The sequence below is a fragment of the Anabrus simplex genome, chromosome 4, assembly GCF_040414725.1.
Source record: "Anabrus simplex isolate iqAnaSimp1 chromosome 4, ASM4041472v1, whole genome shotgun sequence".
Taxonomy (NCBI): Eukaryota; Metazoa; Arthropoda; class Insecta; order Orthoptera; family Tettigoniidae; genus Anabrus; species Anabrus simplex.
In genome coordinates this window covers 295240291-295254222 of record NC_090268.1, presented here as the reverse complement: position 1 = coordinate 295254222, position 13932 = coordinate 295240291, and the positions used below count along the sequence as shown (strand labels likewise).

At 39.0% G+C, this 13932-nt stretch overlaps 1 protein-coding gene across 3 annotated transcripts in view; it reads right to left on the bottom strand.

The window, feature by feature from the left end:
* Window positions 1-13932, bottom strand: part of LOC136871902 (tudor domain-containing protein 3) — a 258745-nt gene that overhangs the window by 18359 nt on the left and 226454 nt on the right. For all 3 annotated transcript variants that reach the window (XM_067145605.2, XM_067145606.2, XM_067145607.2), the window contains one exon: window positions 2933-3026. In XM_067145605.2, the coding sequence (XP_067001706.2) occupies window positions 2933-3026 (94 nt within the window). The remainder of the gene's footprint in view (window positions 1-2932; window positions 3027-13932) is intronic.

Below are 13932 nucleotides of genomic sequence, written 5' to 3'. Positions count from 1 at the left end.
ACTTGGCATCATAATGAAGATGTTATTCTCGTCGGGGTATTTTCTGTATGAGTGGAAGAAAGGTTACGTCATACCAGTATTATACATACATACACACATACATACATTACTATTATAGACTGTTACGCCTTTCAGCGTTCAGTCTGTAAGCCTCTGTGAATTTACTAAACGTCGCCACAATCCTCGATTTCCAACTAGTGTTGTGGCCTCATTTAGTTCTATACCTCTTATCTTTAAATCTTTAGAAACTGAGTATAACCATCATCGTCTTGGTCTACCTCTACTTCTTTTACCCTCCATAACAGAGTCCGTTATTTTCCTAGGTAACCTATCCTCCTCCATTCGCCTCACATGACCCCACCACCGAAGCTGGTTTATACGTGCAGCTTCATCCATCGAGTGCATTCCTAAATTAGCCTTTATCTCCTCATTCCGAGTACCCTCCTGCCATTGTTCCCACCTGTTTGTACCAGCAATCATTCTTGCTACTTTCATGTCTGTTACTTCTGACTTATGAATAAGATATCCTAAATCCACCCCGCTTTCGCTCTCGTAAAGCAAAGTTGGTCTGAAAACAGACCGATGTAAAGATAGTTTCGTCTGGGAGCTCACTTCCTTCTTACAGAATACTGTTGATCGCAACTGCGAGCTCAAAGCATTAGCTTTACGACACCTTGATTCAATCTCACTTATTATATTACCATCCTGGGAGAACACACAACCTAAATACTTGAAATTATCGACCTATTTTAGCTTTGTATCACCAATCTGACATTCAATTCTGTTGAATTTCTTACCTACTGACATAATTTAGTCATCGAGAGGGTAATTTTCATAATACTCATTGCACCTATTTTCAAGTTCCAAGATAATAGACTGCAGGCTTTCGGCACAGTCTGCCATTAAGACCAAGTCGTCAGCATAGGCCAAACTGCTTACTACATTTCCACCTAACTGAATCCCACCCTGCCATTTTATGCCTTTTAGCAGATGATCCATGTAAACTATGAACAGCAAAGGTGAAGGATTACAGCCTTGTCTAACCCCTGTAAGTACCCTGAACCAAGAACTCATTCTACCATCAATTCTCACTGAAGCCCAATTGTCAACATAAATGCCTTTGATTGATTTTAATAATCTACCTTTAATTCCATAGTCCCCCAGTATAGTGAACATCTTTTCCCTCGGTACCCTGTCATATGCTTTCTCTAGACCTACGAAACATAAACACAACTGCCTATTCCTCTCGTAGCATTTTTCAATTACCTGGCGCATACTGAAAATCTGATCCTGACAGCCTCTCTGTGGTCTGAAACCACACTGGTTTTCATCCAACTTCCTCTCAATGACTGATCGCACCCTCCCTTCCAAGATGCCAGTGAATACTTTGCCTGGTATACTAATCAATGAGATACCTCGATAGTTGTTGCAATCCTTCCTGTCTTTTGCTTATAGATAGGTGCAATTACTGCTTTTGTCCAATCTGAAGGTACCTTACCAACACTCAGACGCTAATTTTACTACTCTATGAAGAAATTTCATCCCTGCCTTCCCACTATACTTCACCATTTCAGGTCTAATTTCATCTATTCCTGCTGCCTTATGACAATGGAGTTTATTTACCATCCTTTCCACTTCCTCAAGCATAATTTCACCAACATCATTTTCCTCCTCCCCATGAGCTTGGCTGTTTGCAACACCACCAAGAAGATTTCCTTTTATGTTGAGAAGATGTTCAAAATATTCCCTCCACCTGTCCAGTGATTCCCTGGGATCTATTATGAGTTCACCTGAAATACTCAAAACACTGTTCATTTCCTTTTTCCCTCCCTTCCTAAGATTCTTTATTACTGTCCAGAAAGGTTTCCCTGCTGCTTGACCTAGCCTTTCCAGGTTATTACCAAAATCTTCCCATGACTTCTTTTTGGATTCAACAATTATTTGTTTCGCTCTGTTTCTTTCATCTACGTACAAATCCCTGTCTGCCTCGGCCCTTGTTTGGAGCCATTTTTGATAAGCCTTCTTTTCACGTTTACAGGCTGCTCTCTCATCATTCCACCAAGATGTTCGCCTTTTCCCATCTTCAACACAGTTGTTCCTAGGCATTCCCTTGCTGTTTCTACTACAGCATTCCTGTATGCCACCCATTCACTTTCTATATCCTGAACCTGCTTACTGTCTACTGTTCAAAACTTCTCACTAGTCATTGTACATTGCACTTTTTAATATAAGTGACACTTTCAGTTATTACACTCTTCAGACATCAATTCATACTCTACAGTGGCACTGAGGACTACGTCACTGACATTTGCCTAGGTCTTGCCCAAAAGAGATTTTAAAAAATGTGTGAATCCCCAATCCATTGTAGCACTCAGTCAAGGTCAGTACACTTGCACCTAAGACATACAGTCAGCGTAACATTTTCTTAAATCGATGCCATTAGAAGAAACTGATTCATAGTATGCTGAAAGATCATAAGCATGGCGAGAAGAGCAGATTCACAAAAATAAATTATACTAAAAATCAGCAAAAGCGGGAGATAGAAAACATTGTGATTCTCCCTTTTAAAATTCTGTTCCGCTAGATATTTTTTAGCTTTAAAAATACATTTCACTACAAAATTTCAGTAAGACCATACATAAGGCATATGATTCAAGATTCAGACCACACCCTGTATGGGAAGGAAAAAATATTGTATCTTTTTGGACCAGACTGAACGTTTGACGAGCTAATTTGAATGAGTTGTTCAAGAGTCCATTCATGAACGACCGATCCATCACTAATTAATAGAGTTCAGAGCAAGAATGAATATGGGCGAGTGTCCCAGCATTACAAGACACCTCAGCATTATTAAAAAATCTGGATTAACCTAAGTACTTACAGCTACATGACAATAAAACTGTTAATAAATAACTGCATAACGTACTCTCACCTGAAAAATGATTCTGATTGTTATTTTGTGCTGATAATGTTTCAGTAGAGCTGTTGAAGGCACTCGATGACTGGATAGCATGTCCTAGTTCATCCTAAAATGATAGGAGCAGGGATTAGTCTAACCAGAATGAACAATAATAAATAACAGGTTAGGTTACTGAGGCAACTATGCACAAAATAGTAAATAACAAATAAGGAGAATGAGAGGCAAGCAGCTGATTAAATTAAAAATGAAGTTTTAGAAGTTTTTTCTTGCAAAGAAAGCAACACGTTATCTCGGTAAATCTGTCAATTTTCTGTTTCTTGTATTGTCCTCAAAATACTACAGTCCCTGTGAACAATGTGACCTTGCTGTGGTGGGGAGCCATGCACGTCCCAATGAAGCAGATAGATAAACCATAGGTGCAACCATACTGGATGGGTATCTGCTGAGAGACCAGACTGACAAATGGTTCATCAAAATAAGGGTAGCAGCCCTTCGGAAGTTACAAGGGCGGCAGTCTGAATGTATGACTGACATGGCCTTGTAATACTTAACACGACTTAGCTGAGTTGAGACTACTATATGGCTTAAAGCAACGGGTAAACTACAGCCGTAACTAACTCCCAAGGACATGGAGCTCTGTCTGTATGAATGATGTACTGATGATGGCTTCCTTTCTGGTAAAGTACACCCGAGGTGAAATAGTCCCCCTTTCAGACCTCTGGGTAAGGACTACACGGAAGGGGACAATCATCAAGAAGATAAATACCGACATTCTGTGAGTCGGAGCATGGAATGTTAGAAGTTTAAATCGTTGTTGGTAGATTAGAGAATCTGAAAAGGGAAAATGATGGACTAAAATTAAATGTAGTTGGTATAGGTGAAGTACGTTGGCAGGAAGAGCAGGATATTTGATCAGGCGACTACAGAATCATCAACACAAAATTAAACATGGGAAATGCAGGAGCTGGTTTAATAATGAATAAGAAAATAGGGCCACAGGTAAGCTACTACGACGATCATAGTGAACGAATTACTGTTGTCAAGAAAGACACCAAGCCAATGCCCACCACAGTAGTGCAGGTCTATATGCCTATTATTTTGCCAGATGAAGAAATCCAAAGAATATTCAGTCTGAAGAGATAAAAGATTTAATAAAAGGTGTAAAAGGAGATGAGAATCTAATTGTGATGGAAGACTGGAATGCAGTGGTAGGTCAAGGCAGACAAGGTGATGGTGCAGGAGAATTCAGATTGGGGCTAGATGAATTCTGCACTGATCATAATTTAGACCTTGCTAATACTTGCTTCTAACACCACAGATGATGGCTGTATGCATGGACGAGACCAGGAGACACAGGAAGGTATTATTACAGTGGAACCTTGCTTCTCAGTTTTTGGAGGGACCATGAAAATAAAACTTACAACACGGGAAAACTGAAAATCCGGGAATAGATGAAAAGCATCAACAATTTGGCTAAACATCACAAAAATGAAATATGTATAATTATAATCTTACAAAATCTCTTAAACCAAACCAAACTACAGCCCCAATGGGCCTTTGCCTGCCAAGCGACCACTGCTCAGCTTGAAGGCCTGCAGATTACAAGGTGATGCATGGTCAGTGTGACAAGTCCTCAAGGCCATTATTCCTGGCTCTCTAGACCGGGGTCGCTATCTCACCATTAGATAGCTCCTCAATTAAAGGTAATCACGTAGGCTAAGTGGACCTAGAACCAGCTCTTTAAAAATTGCCTGACGGGCCGGGAATCGAACCCGGGTCCTCCGGAAGAGAGTAGGCAATTTAGACAGTGAAACAGGCATCAAACAATTGCCGGTATGCAAGTTCAAAATCTCGAAACTTCATATTCTTATATCACAAATATAATAATATTTATAGATCCACCTGTTCAATACAATACAATCCACTATTTCATGTGGTTAAAATTTATACATAATACATAAAAGTCATAGGCACATGTTTCACCCTTTTTTTACGGGCATCATCAGCCTATATCAATCTTACAAATGATTGGATATGTGATCTTTCTAATCTTATGAACTATAGAGTAAAATGTTGGACAATGATCTCATAAAATGTTATACTATAACATCTAAAATGGGGATATTGCACAGAAAGTATGTTAAAAATACTGTGAATTAACAGTTCTGAAGATAATAACATGGTTAATCATGAATATTTGAGCATTTAAAACCAAAATGGATCCTCTTCTTACCTGCCTGAAAGCCCAGTTACCATACAGTGCCCTGAGGAAAGTGTCAAAAACCTGTTGGGCAATACAATCGAAAAAAGTAAAAATATACACATCTGACCCTGGACACAATGTGGATGTTTTATAAGTGCAAACATTTGATGAAACTTGTTCCGTCTTCAAGTAGAGCTGTCGAAATGCGCTGCGTCTCCTTACAATTGTTGTGGCCACTCTCTGCTTTATGATTTCCGAGATTCTCTGAACAATACCGCCCGAATGAGATGCTAAGACGGTCCCTTATGCAAGTTCAGTGCCGATCGCTTTTCCAGTACAGTACTTTCTCTAATTATCGCAATGATGGGGTGTTAACACCAAGATACAGAAGTTTGCCATAGCCGTCCTTTTATGAGATACAGTTTATTGAAAAACGCTTGATCGAGAATTTAGCACTGATGGAACTGACATTTCTGGACGGTTGATCCAGGAAATTGTTTTTTCGAGGAACGGATGTGGGATTTTTACAACGTGATTTAATTACGATGGTTGCGGGACCACGTAATTTGAATGCATAATCCGGGAAAACGTAGATTCCGGGAACAGATAACTGAGGTTCCACTGTATTATTATTGCACTTTTACGGCTGCATTGGACCAATGTAGTCAATTTCTGTCCGGTCTTCTATGATGATTTATGTTTTTCTTTCCTTTCTGTTCTTCCAGTATTTCTTCATTCTATCTGATCTTTGTTTTCATTTTTCTTCTGAAAAGACCCTTCTAGTGGTTTCTTCTTTATCAAATTTCGGTATGAATCTAATTTTACTATTCTTCAATCTATTTACTTTGTTTGATTTATTCTTTAAATCCTCCAGTGTTATGTCTAATTCTCTCATGTCTCTTTTTATTTCTTTTATATTATTAATTATTTTCCAAAATAGGCTTCATTATGATTAAGCAGAGATTCAGAAACCAGGCGTTGGATTGCAAGACATTCCCAGGAGCAGACCTGGACTCTGACCACAACTTGGTGGTCATGAAATGTCATCTGAAGTTGAAGAAATTGAAGAAAGGAAGAAATTAAAAAAGATGGGACCTACATAAGTTGAAAGAAAAGAATGTGAGGGATTGTTTCAAGGAACACGTTTGTTGTTGTTAGTCGTTTAGTCGCTTTCGACTCTCCGTGACCCCACAGACCAATGTGCGCCATTTCTTCCTGTCGTATACTATTTTCCGAAGTCTTTCTCAATTGAGAGCCGTGGCTTCCTTGATGCCATCAATCCACCTCATCCGTTGTCGCCCTCTTCTCCTGTTACCATCAGTCTTCCCCAGCATTAAGGTCTTTTCCAGTGAATCATGTTTTCTCATAATATGACCGAAGTACTTTAGTTTTTGTTCGAGTATTTGACCTTCCAGTGAACAGCCTGGGTTGATTTCCTGTAATATGGACTTATTAGATCTCTTTGCAGTCCACGGAACTCTAAGGAGTTTTCTCCAACACCATAGTTCAAATGCGTCTATTCTTCGACGCTCAGCCTTTCTCACTGTACAGGTCTTGCTTCCGTACATTGCTACCGGGAAGATCATAGCCTTCTTTATATGAATCTTCGTTCTTAAAGTTACATCTCTACTCTTGAAAATGTTATCAAGGTTGGCCATTGTCTTCCTCCCAAGGAGCAAGCGTCTCTTAATTTCATAGCTACAATCGCTGTCAGCAGTCATTTTGGAGCCCAAGTAGAGGAAACTAGGAACAACCTCCATTGTTTCACCATTTATATGCCAGGAGGTGATAGGTTTAGTTGCCATGATCTTTGTTTTCTTGACATTCAACCTTAGTCCAATGTTTGCACTTCCTTCTTTCACCTTCATTAGTAGATAATAAAGTTGTTCTTCACTTTCTGCCAACAGGGTGGTGTCATCAGCGTATCTAAGGTTATTTATAAGCCTCTCACCAATTTTAGCTCCAGTTTCTGTTTTATCTAATTTGGCATTCCTCATCACATACTCTGCATATAAGTTGAATAAATAAGGTGACAATATGCAGCCTTGACGTACACCTTTCTCAATCTTGAGCCATTCAGTTGTTCCATATAGGGTTTTCACCGTAGCTTCCTGATCAGAGTAGAGATTTCTCATAAGGCAAATAAGATGATCTGGTACTCCCATAGTCTTGAGTACTTGCCACAATTTATTATGGTCAACACAGTGAAAGGCTTGAGCATAGTCAATAAAGCATAAGTATAGGTCTTTCTGGAATTCTCTTGCTTTCTCCATAATCCAGCGAATATTAGCAATTTGATCTCTGGTTCCTCTGCCTTTGCGGAAACCGGCTTGTTCTTCAGGTAGTTCTCTATCTACATACTGCCGAAGCCTATTTTGCAGGATCTTGAGCATAACCTTACTAGCATGCGATACAAGTGCAATTGTTCGGTAGTTTGAACATTCTTTAGCACTGCCCTTCTTTGGAATTGGGATGAACACTGAGTTTTTCCAATCTTTTGGCCACTGTTGGGTTTTCCATATTTGCCGACATATTGAATGTAGGACTTTCACAGCATCCGCTCCTAGGATTTTGAACAGCTCTGCTGGGATTCCATCATAACCACTTGCCTTATTGTTTGCAATACTTTCTAGGGCCCACCTGACCTCACTTTCTAGGATATCTGGTTCTGGCTCTGACAACAGAGTAACTTCATCATCAGGAGTATTCTGATCTTTCCTATACAAATTGCCTACATATTCTTCCCTCCACCTTTCTTTAATCTCCTCTGCTTCAGTAAGATTTTTTCCATTTTTATCTTTTATCATTCCAATCTTTGCCTGGAATTTCCCTCTGATGTCTCTAATTCTTATGTAAAGATCTCTTGTCTTACCCAGTCTGTTATTTTCCTCAACTTCCTTGCACTGTTCATTCAAAAAGGCATTCTTGTCTCTTCTATCTAGTTTCTGAAACTCTGCATTTAATGTAGACATCTTCGATTTTTCCCCTTTCATTTTTTCATTCCTTCTTTCTTCTGCTATTTGTAGTGCTTCACCCGATAACCATTTGGCCTTCTTCTTGTTCTTTTTCTTGGGAATATGATTTTCCGCTGTCTCCTTAACAACACAGCATACTTCTGACCATAGCTCTTCTGGGACTCTATCTCTTAAATCTAATCCATTAAATCTGTTTCTAACCTCTACTGTATATTCAAGAGGTATGCTATTTAGGTCATATCTGTTTGATGGTTTGGCTTTGTCATTCCTTTTTAATTTGAGCCGGAATTTGAAAATTAAGAGCTCGTGAACACGTTGCGCAAGTACTAAATGAAAAGAGTGAAGGAAACACAATACATGAAGAGTGGACAGTCATGAGATCAGTAGGGCTGCTGAAGAAAGGTTAGGAAGAAAGGCAAGATCAAGTAAGAATCAGTGGATAATTCAGGAGTTATTAGACCTGACTGATGAATAGGAAATATACACGAATGCAAAAAATGAGGATGGCAGAAAAGATTACAGGCAATTAAAGAATGAAGTAGATAGAAAGTGCAGGTCAGCTAAGGAAGAGTAGTTGAAAGAAAAGTGAAAGGTCGTTGAAGGCTGTATGGTTATAGAAAAGGAAGATGCTGCATGCATAAAAATCAAGGAAACCGATGGAGAAAGGAAAACTAGGTGTATAAACATTAACCCGTTCCCCATTAAGGACGATAAATTGTTGTCGAGCAGCAAATGCCCGCCACACGTTATGGACATAGATTTATCGCAATATCCAATGTATTTCAGAGAAAGTTTTAGAAAAAAGTACTTTTCTTGGAATACTAGAAAAATGCTTTTGTATCTTACTTTTACATATTGAGTATCGTAGGGTATGTCTTGAAACAGGGGTTGAAGCACAAGGACACATTTCAGCAGGCAGTGCACATTGATTTTAAATCTTTCCTATCATACATTTTGTACATAATGTACAACAAGAGCTAAAAGGTTTCCACCCATTCAATACTTCAATACTTTCCCTTGATACAATCTTTCTGCCTTGTTTTCTTTCCCTACAAGTGGTTTTCCATCTAAGCTCTTAATCCATTCACCGTTGCCCGTTTAAATCTCCCGCTGGTGCTAGCACGTTGCTCAATAGGTGGTGGTGTTTCACCCTGCACATTTAATTGGAAAACAGTATCTTCGGTAATTCTATGACAATATTTGAGATGCTATAGTTTTATATCAAGTAGTGAATAAGTGGAAACCTTTTAGCTTTTGTTTTACATTACATTGCTCTTCAATACGGAATAATATGAAATTTATTATCTATGAACATATTTTCTACACAACAAAAATCTCTGGCTAATATAAATTTTCTTGTCTATGGATGGAATCTTGGAGATGAAAGGTCTCTTTTACCCTATTACCACAGCTGAAGTCAATATAGTCACTGTCTCATACATCTTCACCAAAATAAGTCGTAATTTCTGCGCCGCTAACATCACTATAACCAAGCTCGATAGCTGCAGTCGCTGAAGTGCGGCCAGTATCCAGTATTTGGGAGATAGTAGGTTCGAACCCCACTGTCGGCAGCCCTGAAAATGGTTTTCCGTGGTTTCCCATTTTCACACCAGGCAAATGCTGGGGCTGTACCTTAATTAAGGCTACGGCCGCTTCCTTCCCACTCCTAGCCCTTTCCTGACCCATCGTCGCCATAAGACCTATCTGTGTCGGTGCATCGTAAAGCAACTAGGAAAAAAAAAAATTAAAAAAATAAAAATAAAAAATAAAACCATCACTATATGCCGCGAACTGCTCAACTTGCGTCGACTTGTTGAAGCCATACTTACGAGTGATAGCAATCCAACCTAAATATTCATGGTATATTATTTGTATAAAATCATGAGCTATTCACATGTGTGTTTATTTTTGTAATCTCCTGTGCTAATGCGACAGGCAGCATCAATCTGCACTCTTAATTCATAGTGAGAGCTAGCCAGCTTATCTAATTCAGGAGGAGGAAATGACAGTGCAGACAAACTATATATAGGTTTCTTTCATAAGTAAAGTGGAAATGTCTGGCTGCATAGATTGTACAGTCCAAACAAATTTTTAACTACTGTTGGTATTTTCTTGCTATCAACCTAAAAAAGAAAAAGAAACTTATAATATAAAACTATAATACCTCAAACATTGATGTAATAAGCATGTAATCACTGCAGTTTTTGTTTCATAAAATTACCGAAGATACTGTTTTCCAATTAAATGTGCCGAGTAAAACCACAACACCTATTGGGAAACGTGCTAGCGCCAGCGGGAGATTTAAATGGGCAACGGTGAAGGGGTTAAGAGCTTAGACGGAAAACCACTTACAGAGAAAGGAAAATAAGGCAGAAAGATGGAAGGACCATTTTAAACAACTGTATCTTTTTTTTTTTTTTTTTTTTTTTTGCTAGGGGCTTTACGTCGCGCCGACACAGATAGGTCTTATGGCGACGATGGGATAGGATAGGTCTAGGAGTTGGAAGGAAGCGGCCGTGGCCTTAATTAAGGTACAGCCCCAGCATTTGCCTGGTGTGAAAATGGGAAACCACGGAAAACCATCTTCAGGGCTGCCGACAGTGGGATTCGAACCCACCTGTCTCCCGGATGCAAGCTTACAGCCGCGCGCCTCTACGCACACGGCCAACTCGCCCGGTAAACAACTGTATCAAGGGAAAGAAGTAGATGATATGGTTCCAAAACAAGAAGAGTCTGTTGATGCTGTTGAAATGTGAGACCCAATTTTGTGTTCAGAATTCAACCAAGCTTCGACAGACCTAAAGAGGAAGAAGTTACCTAGAATTGATGACATACCCTCAGAATTACTGACCACCTGACTGAAACTCTAGCGCGACGAGGTTATTCCATTTAGTGTGAAAGATAATACAGGAGAAGTGCCTTTCGATTTTAGATAGAATGTTGTTATACCCATTCCCCCAACAAATCAGCTGCTGACAAATGTGAAAACCACTGCACCATTAGTTAGTATGTATGCTTGCAAAGTTTTTACACATAATATTTTCAGAACAATAGAAAAACAAGTTGAAGCTCAGTTGGGAGATCAGTTTGGCTTCAGAAGAAATCAAAATAAACAAAGAAAATGATAAGATCCACCTTTTCAATGCTATATATTACGTGAAAATTTCTACATTTCTGTTAAATCATCATGTTTATGAACTTTGGAAGAAATGTCGGAACACACAAGGCAATCCTGACTTTCTCGCATCTTAAGGATTGTATTAAGAAAGACAAGCTCATGTACACGTCATTCATAGATCTAGAAAAAAGGCATTTGATAATGTTGACTGGACCAAGCTATTTGAGATTCTCAAGGTGATGGGGACCAGATACTGAGAAAGAAGAATTATCTATAATCTGTACAAAAATCAGTCTGCAGTGATAAGAATTGAAGGCTATGAAAAAGAAACAGCAATTCAGAAAGGAGTGAGGCAAGACTGAAGTTTGCCCCTCTCCTATTCAGTGTTAACCAGAGAACGCCGGAGTTTTCAATTTTTAATTTTTTTTAAAATATTCCCATCATACACATATTAGAGAACATTTAAAAGTAATTTTTTTCTAAAGATTGGATGGTTGGTTTCTAAATGAGGGCCTGGTACAATACGGTACCGCACGGCACTTGCAATAGCTTTTGGGTGGAACATACAAATCGTTACCTCGTTAGAATACCATGATACATAATGCTTAATATTGGTACAGAATGTCACTTACAAGTTTCTTAGCAATATACAAAAGAACAAATGGTTTATAGGTTCATTTGTGACATCCCTTTGGGGATTCCAAAAAATAACATTAGCTCAGATGTGACATTATCTTTAGGAAATACGAATAATAATATTATAGACTTCAGCTTTTCTGATTTAGTCAGCTATTTTCATTTTTCACCAGTTCAGAATGGCAAAATAAAGTTTACTCTACACTTGACACATTCTGTGCGGGATTCGCATCTGTTGGCCGCACATTGCAGGCATTGGTTTGTTGGAGCAATCTAGTAATGTAGGCCATTGGATCTCAAGGGGTCAGATACTCTAAATAGAAAAGAAGTGTGAACAACTGCATTTACTACGTACTTATCTTCAAAATGCCACTCAATATATATATACCGTAATGAATAATTTGCACCTATCCTTTTCTGATGGCGGTATTTACGCATAGCCAATTAGAAGTAAAATAGCGATGAGTACTTTTATTTCTTCAGGATTACTTTTTCTTTGTAAAAAGCGCATATGTTATGGCTTCAGAGCACAAGAAATTCACCATTTCATCGTAAAAATCCTCAAATATTTCGGTCGGCATTATATATCGAAGAGTGGAAAATTTTGCACTAGGGAAGTGGACTGTTGTGGGTCATCCACCATCCAGGTAGTTGATGGACGAGGTGATGATTTTGCTCTCATCCCGGGCCGTGAATCATTTTCGAACACAGATTCTATACTCCTATGAGGATTTTGCTGCTTTAGCACTACTTCTGCTGGTACTCAGCATTGACCTCCCCTAAGGTTATCTGCGAGAACTTCATCTTCCTCACATAATGTATTAGATTCCAGTGGTTCAATGTATTATGACCTGGATTTTTAAAGTAAAATCTACAATTGTGCAGTTGTATGACACATATAAATAATTATTTGTAACTACAGTATGAATTGTTACTTTAGAATCACCCTTGGAGGTAAGGAGGAGAAAAGGAACACAGAGGTATGGTAAGAGCCGTGCAGTACCATACTGTACTAAGGGAATAATTAGTGTCATAACAGAAATGCTGACCAACTGCTTGTTATTTAAATTCATGGACTTATATTTCAAGATAATAAACCGCATGATACAAAATATTGGCAAAATTTATAAACAAAATAAAGCAACTTACTTTAGATGGGCAGTCATTTTTTTACCTCTCGACACGATCTCAAATTCCAAGCAGTTGTTGCCGCAAACTAACATTTAAATAAAACCCTCTATTGATGTCCGGCATTGTAGGGAATATATCCTTGACAATGTAATGCGAAGTTGCCAGATTTATGACGCGAGTAAGAATCAGTGAATCAGTATGAGAAAATCTGAAGTAAGGCGCACTGGTACTATACGGTATCGCACGGCGTTGCCGGGTTAATATAGAACAGGCAGTAAAGTAAATCAATGAGGAATTTGGAAAAGAAATCATAATCCAAGGAGACGAAATCAAAACTCTGAGATTTGGCAATGACATTGTCATTTTATCTGAGTCTTCAGAAGATCTGGAGAAATTGTTGAATTGTATAGACACACTGGAGAAGGAGTACAAAATGAAAATTGTTACCTGCGTAACAATTTTTCCCTCTTGGGAAATATTTTCGAAACTGGCCTCATGGCTGTGGAAAAACTGTGTCCTTAGAAGTGGTTCGCCGCTTCTTTACTTCTTCTTTTCAAAACTTATTGCCCGGCTGTCTGTATGCACGTCCTTCGATGCCTGACTGTATTCTCCCGCACTCTAGTGGCGTAGGTATGTACTACCTCGCGAGCTACGTTACCACTCAGGCGTTTGCCCTCTGCGCACATGTGATCGTTGGGGCCGGCACTGCGGAATCTCGGGAAGTGGCCATTGGTGTTTGGTGAAAGGAAGAGATGGACGTGTGTGGCTTCTCTCTCCCTAAGGAGATAATTTCACCGAAAATGTTCGAGCCTGGCTAAGGTTACATACGCGGGGCTTTTGCCCTGGGGATTTCTGCAAGTTTTTCTGGTTTATTATTCCTCGTCTGGAATTTGCATGTTATGTTTTTTTTAGTAAGTAAGTAGCTTATGCTACCGAAGCTGTCCTCACA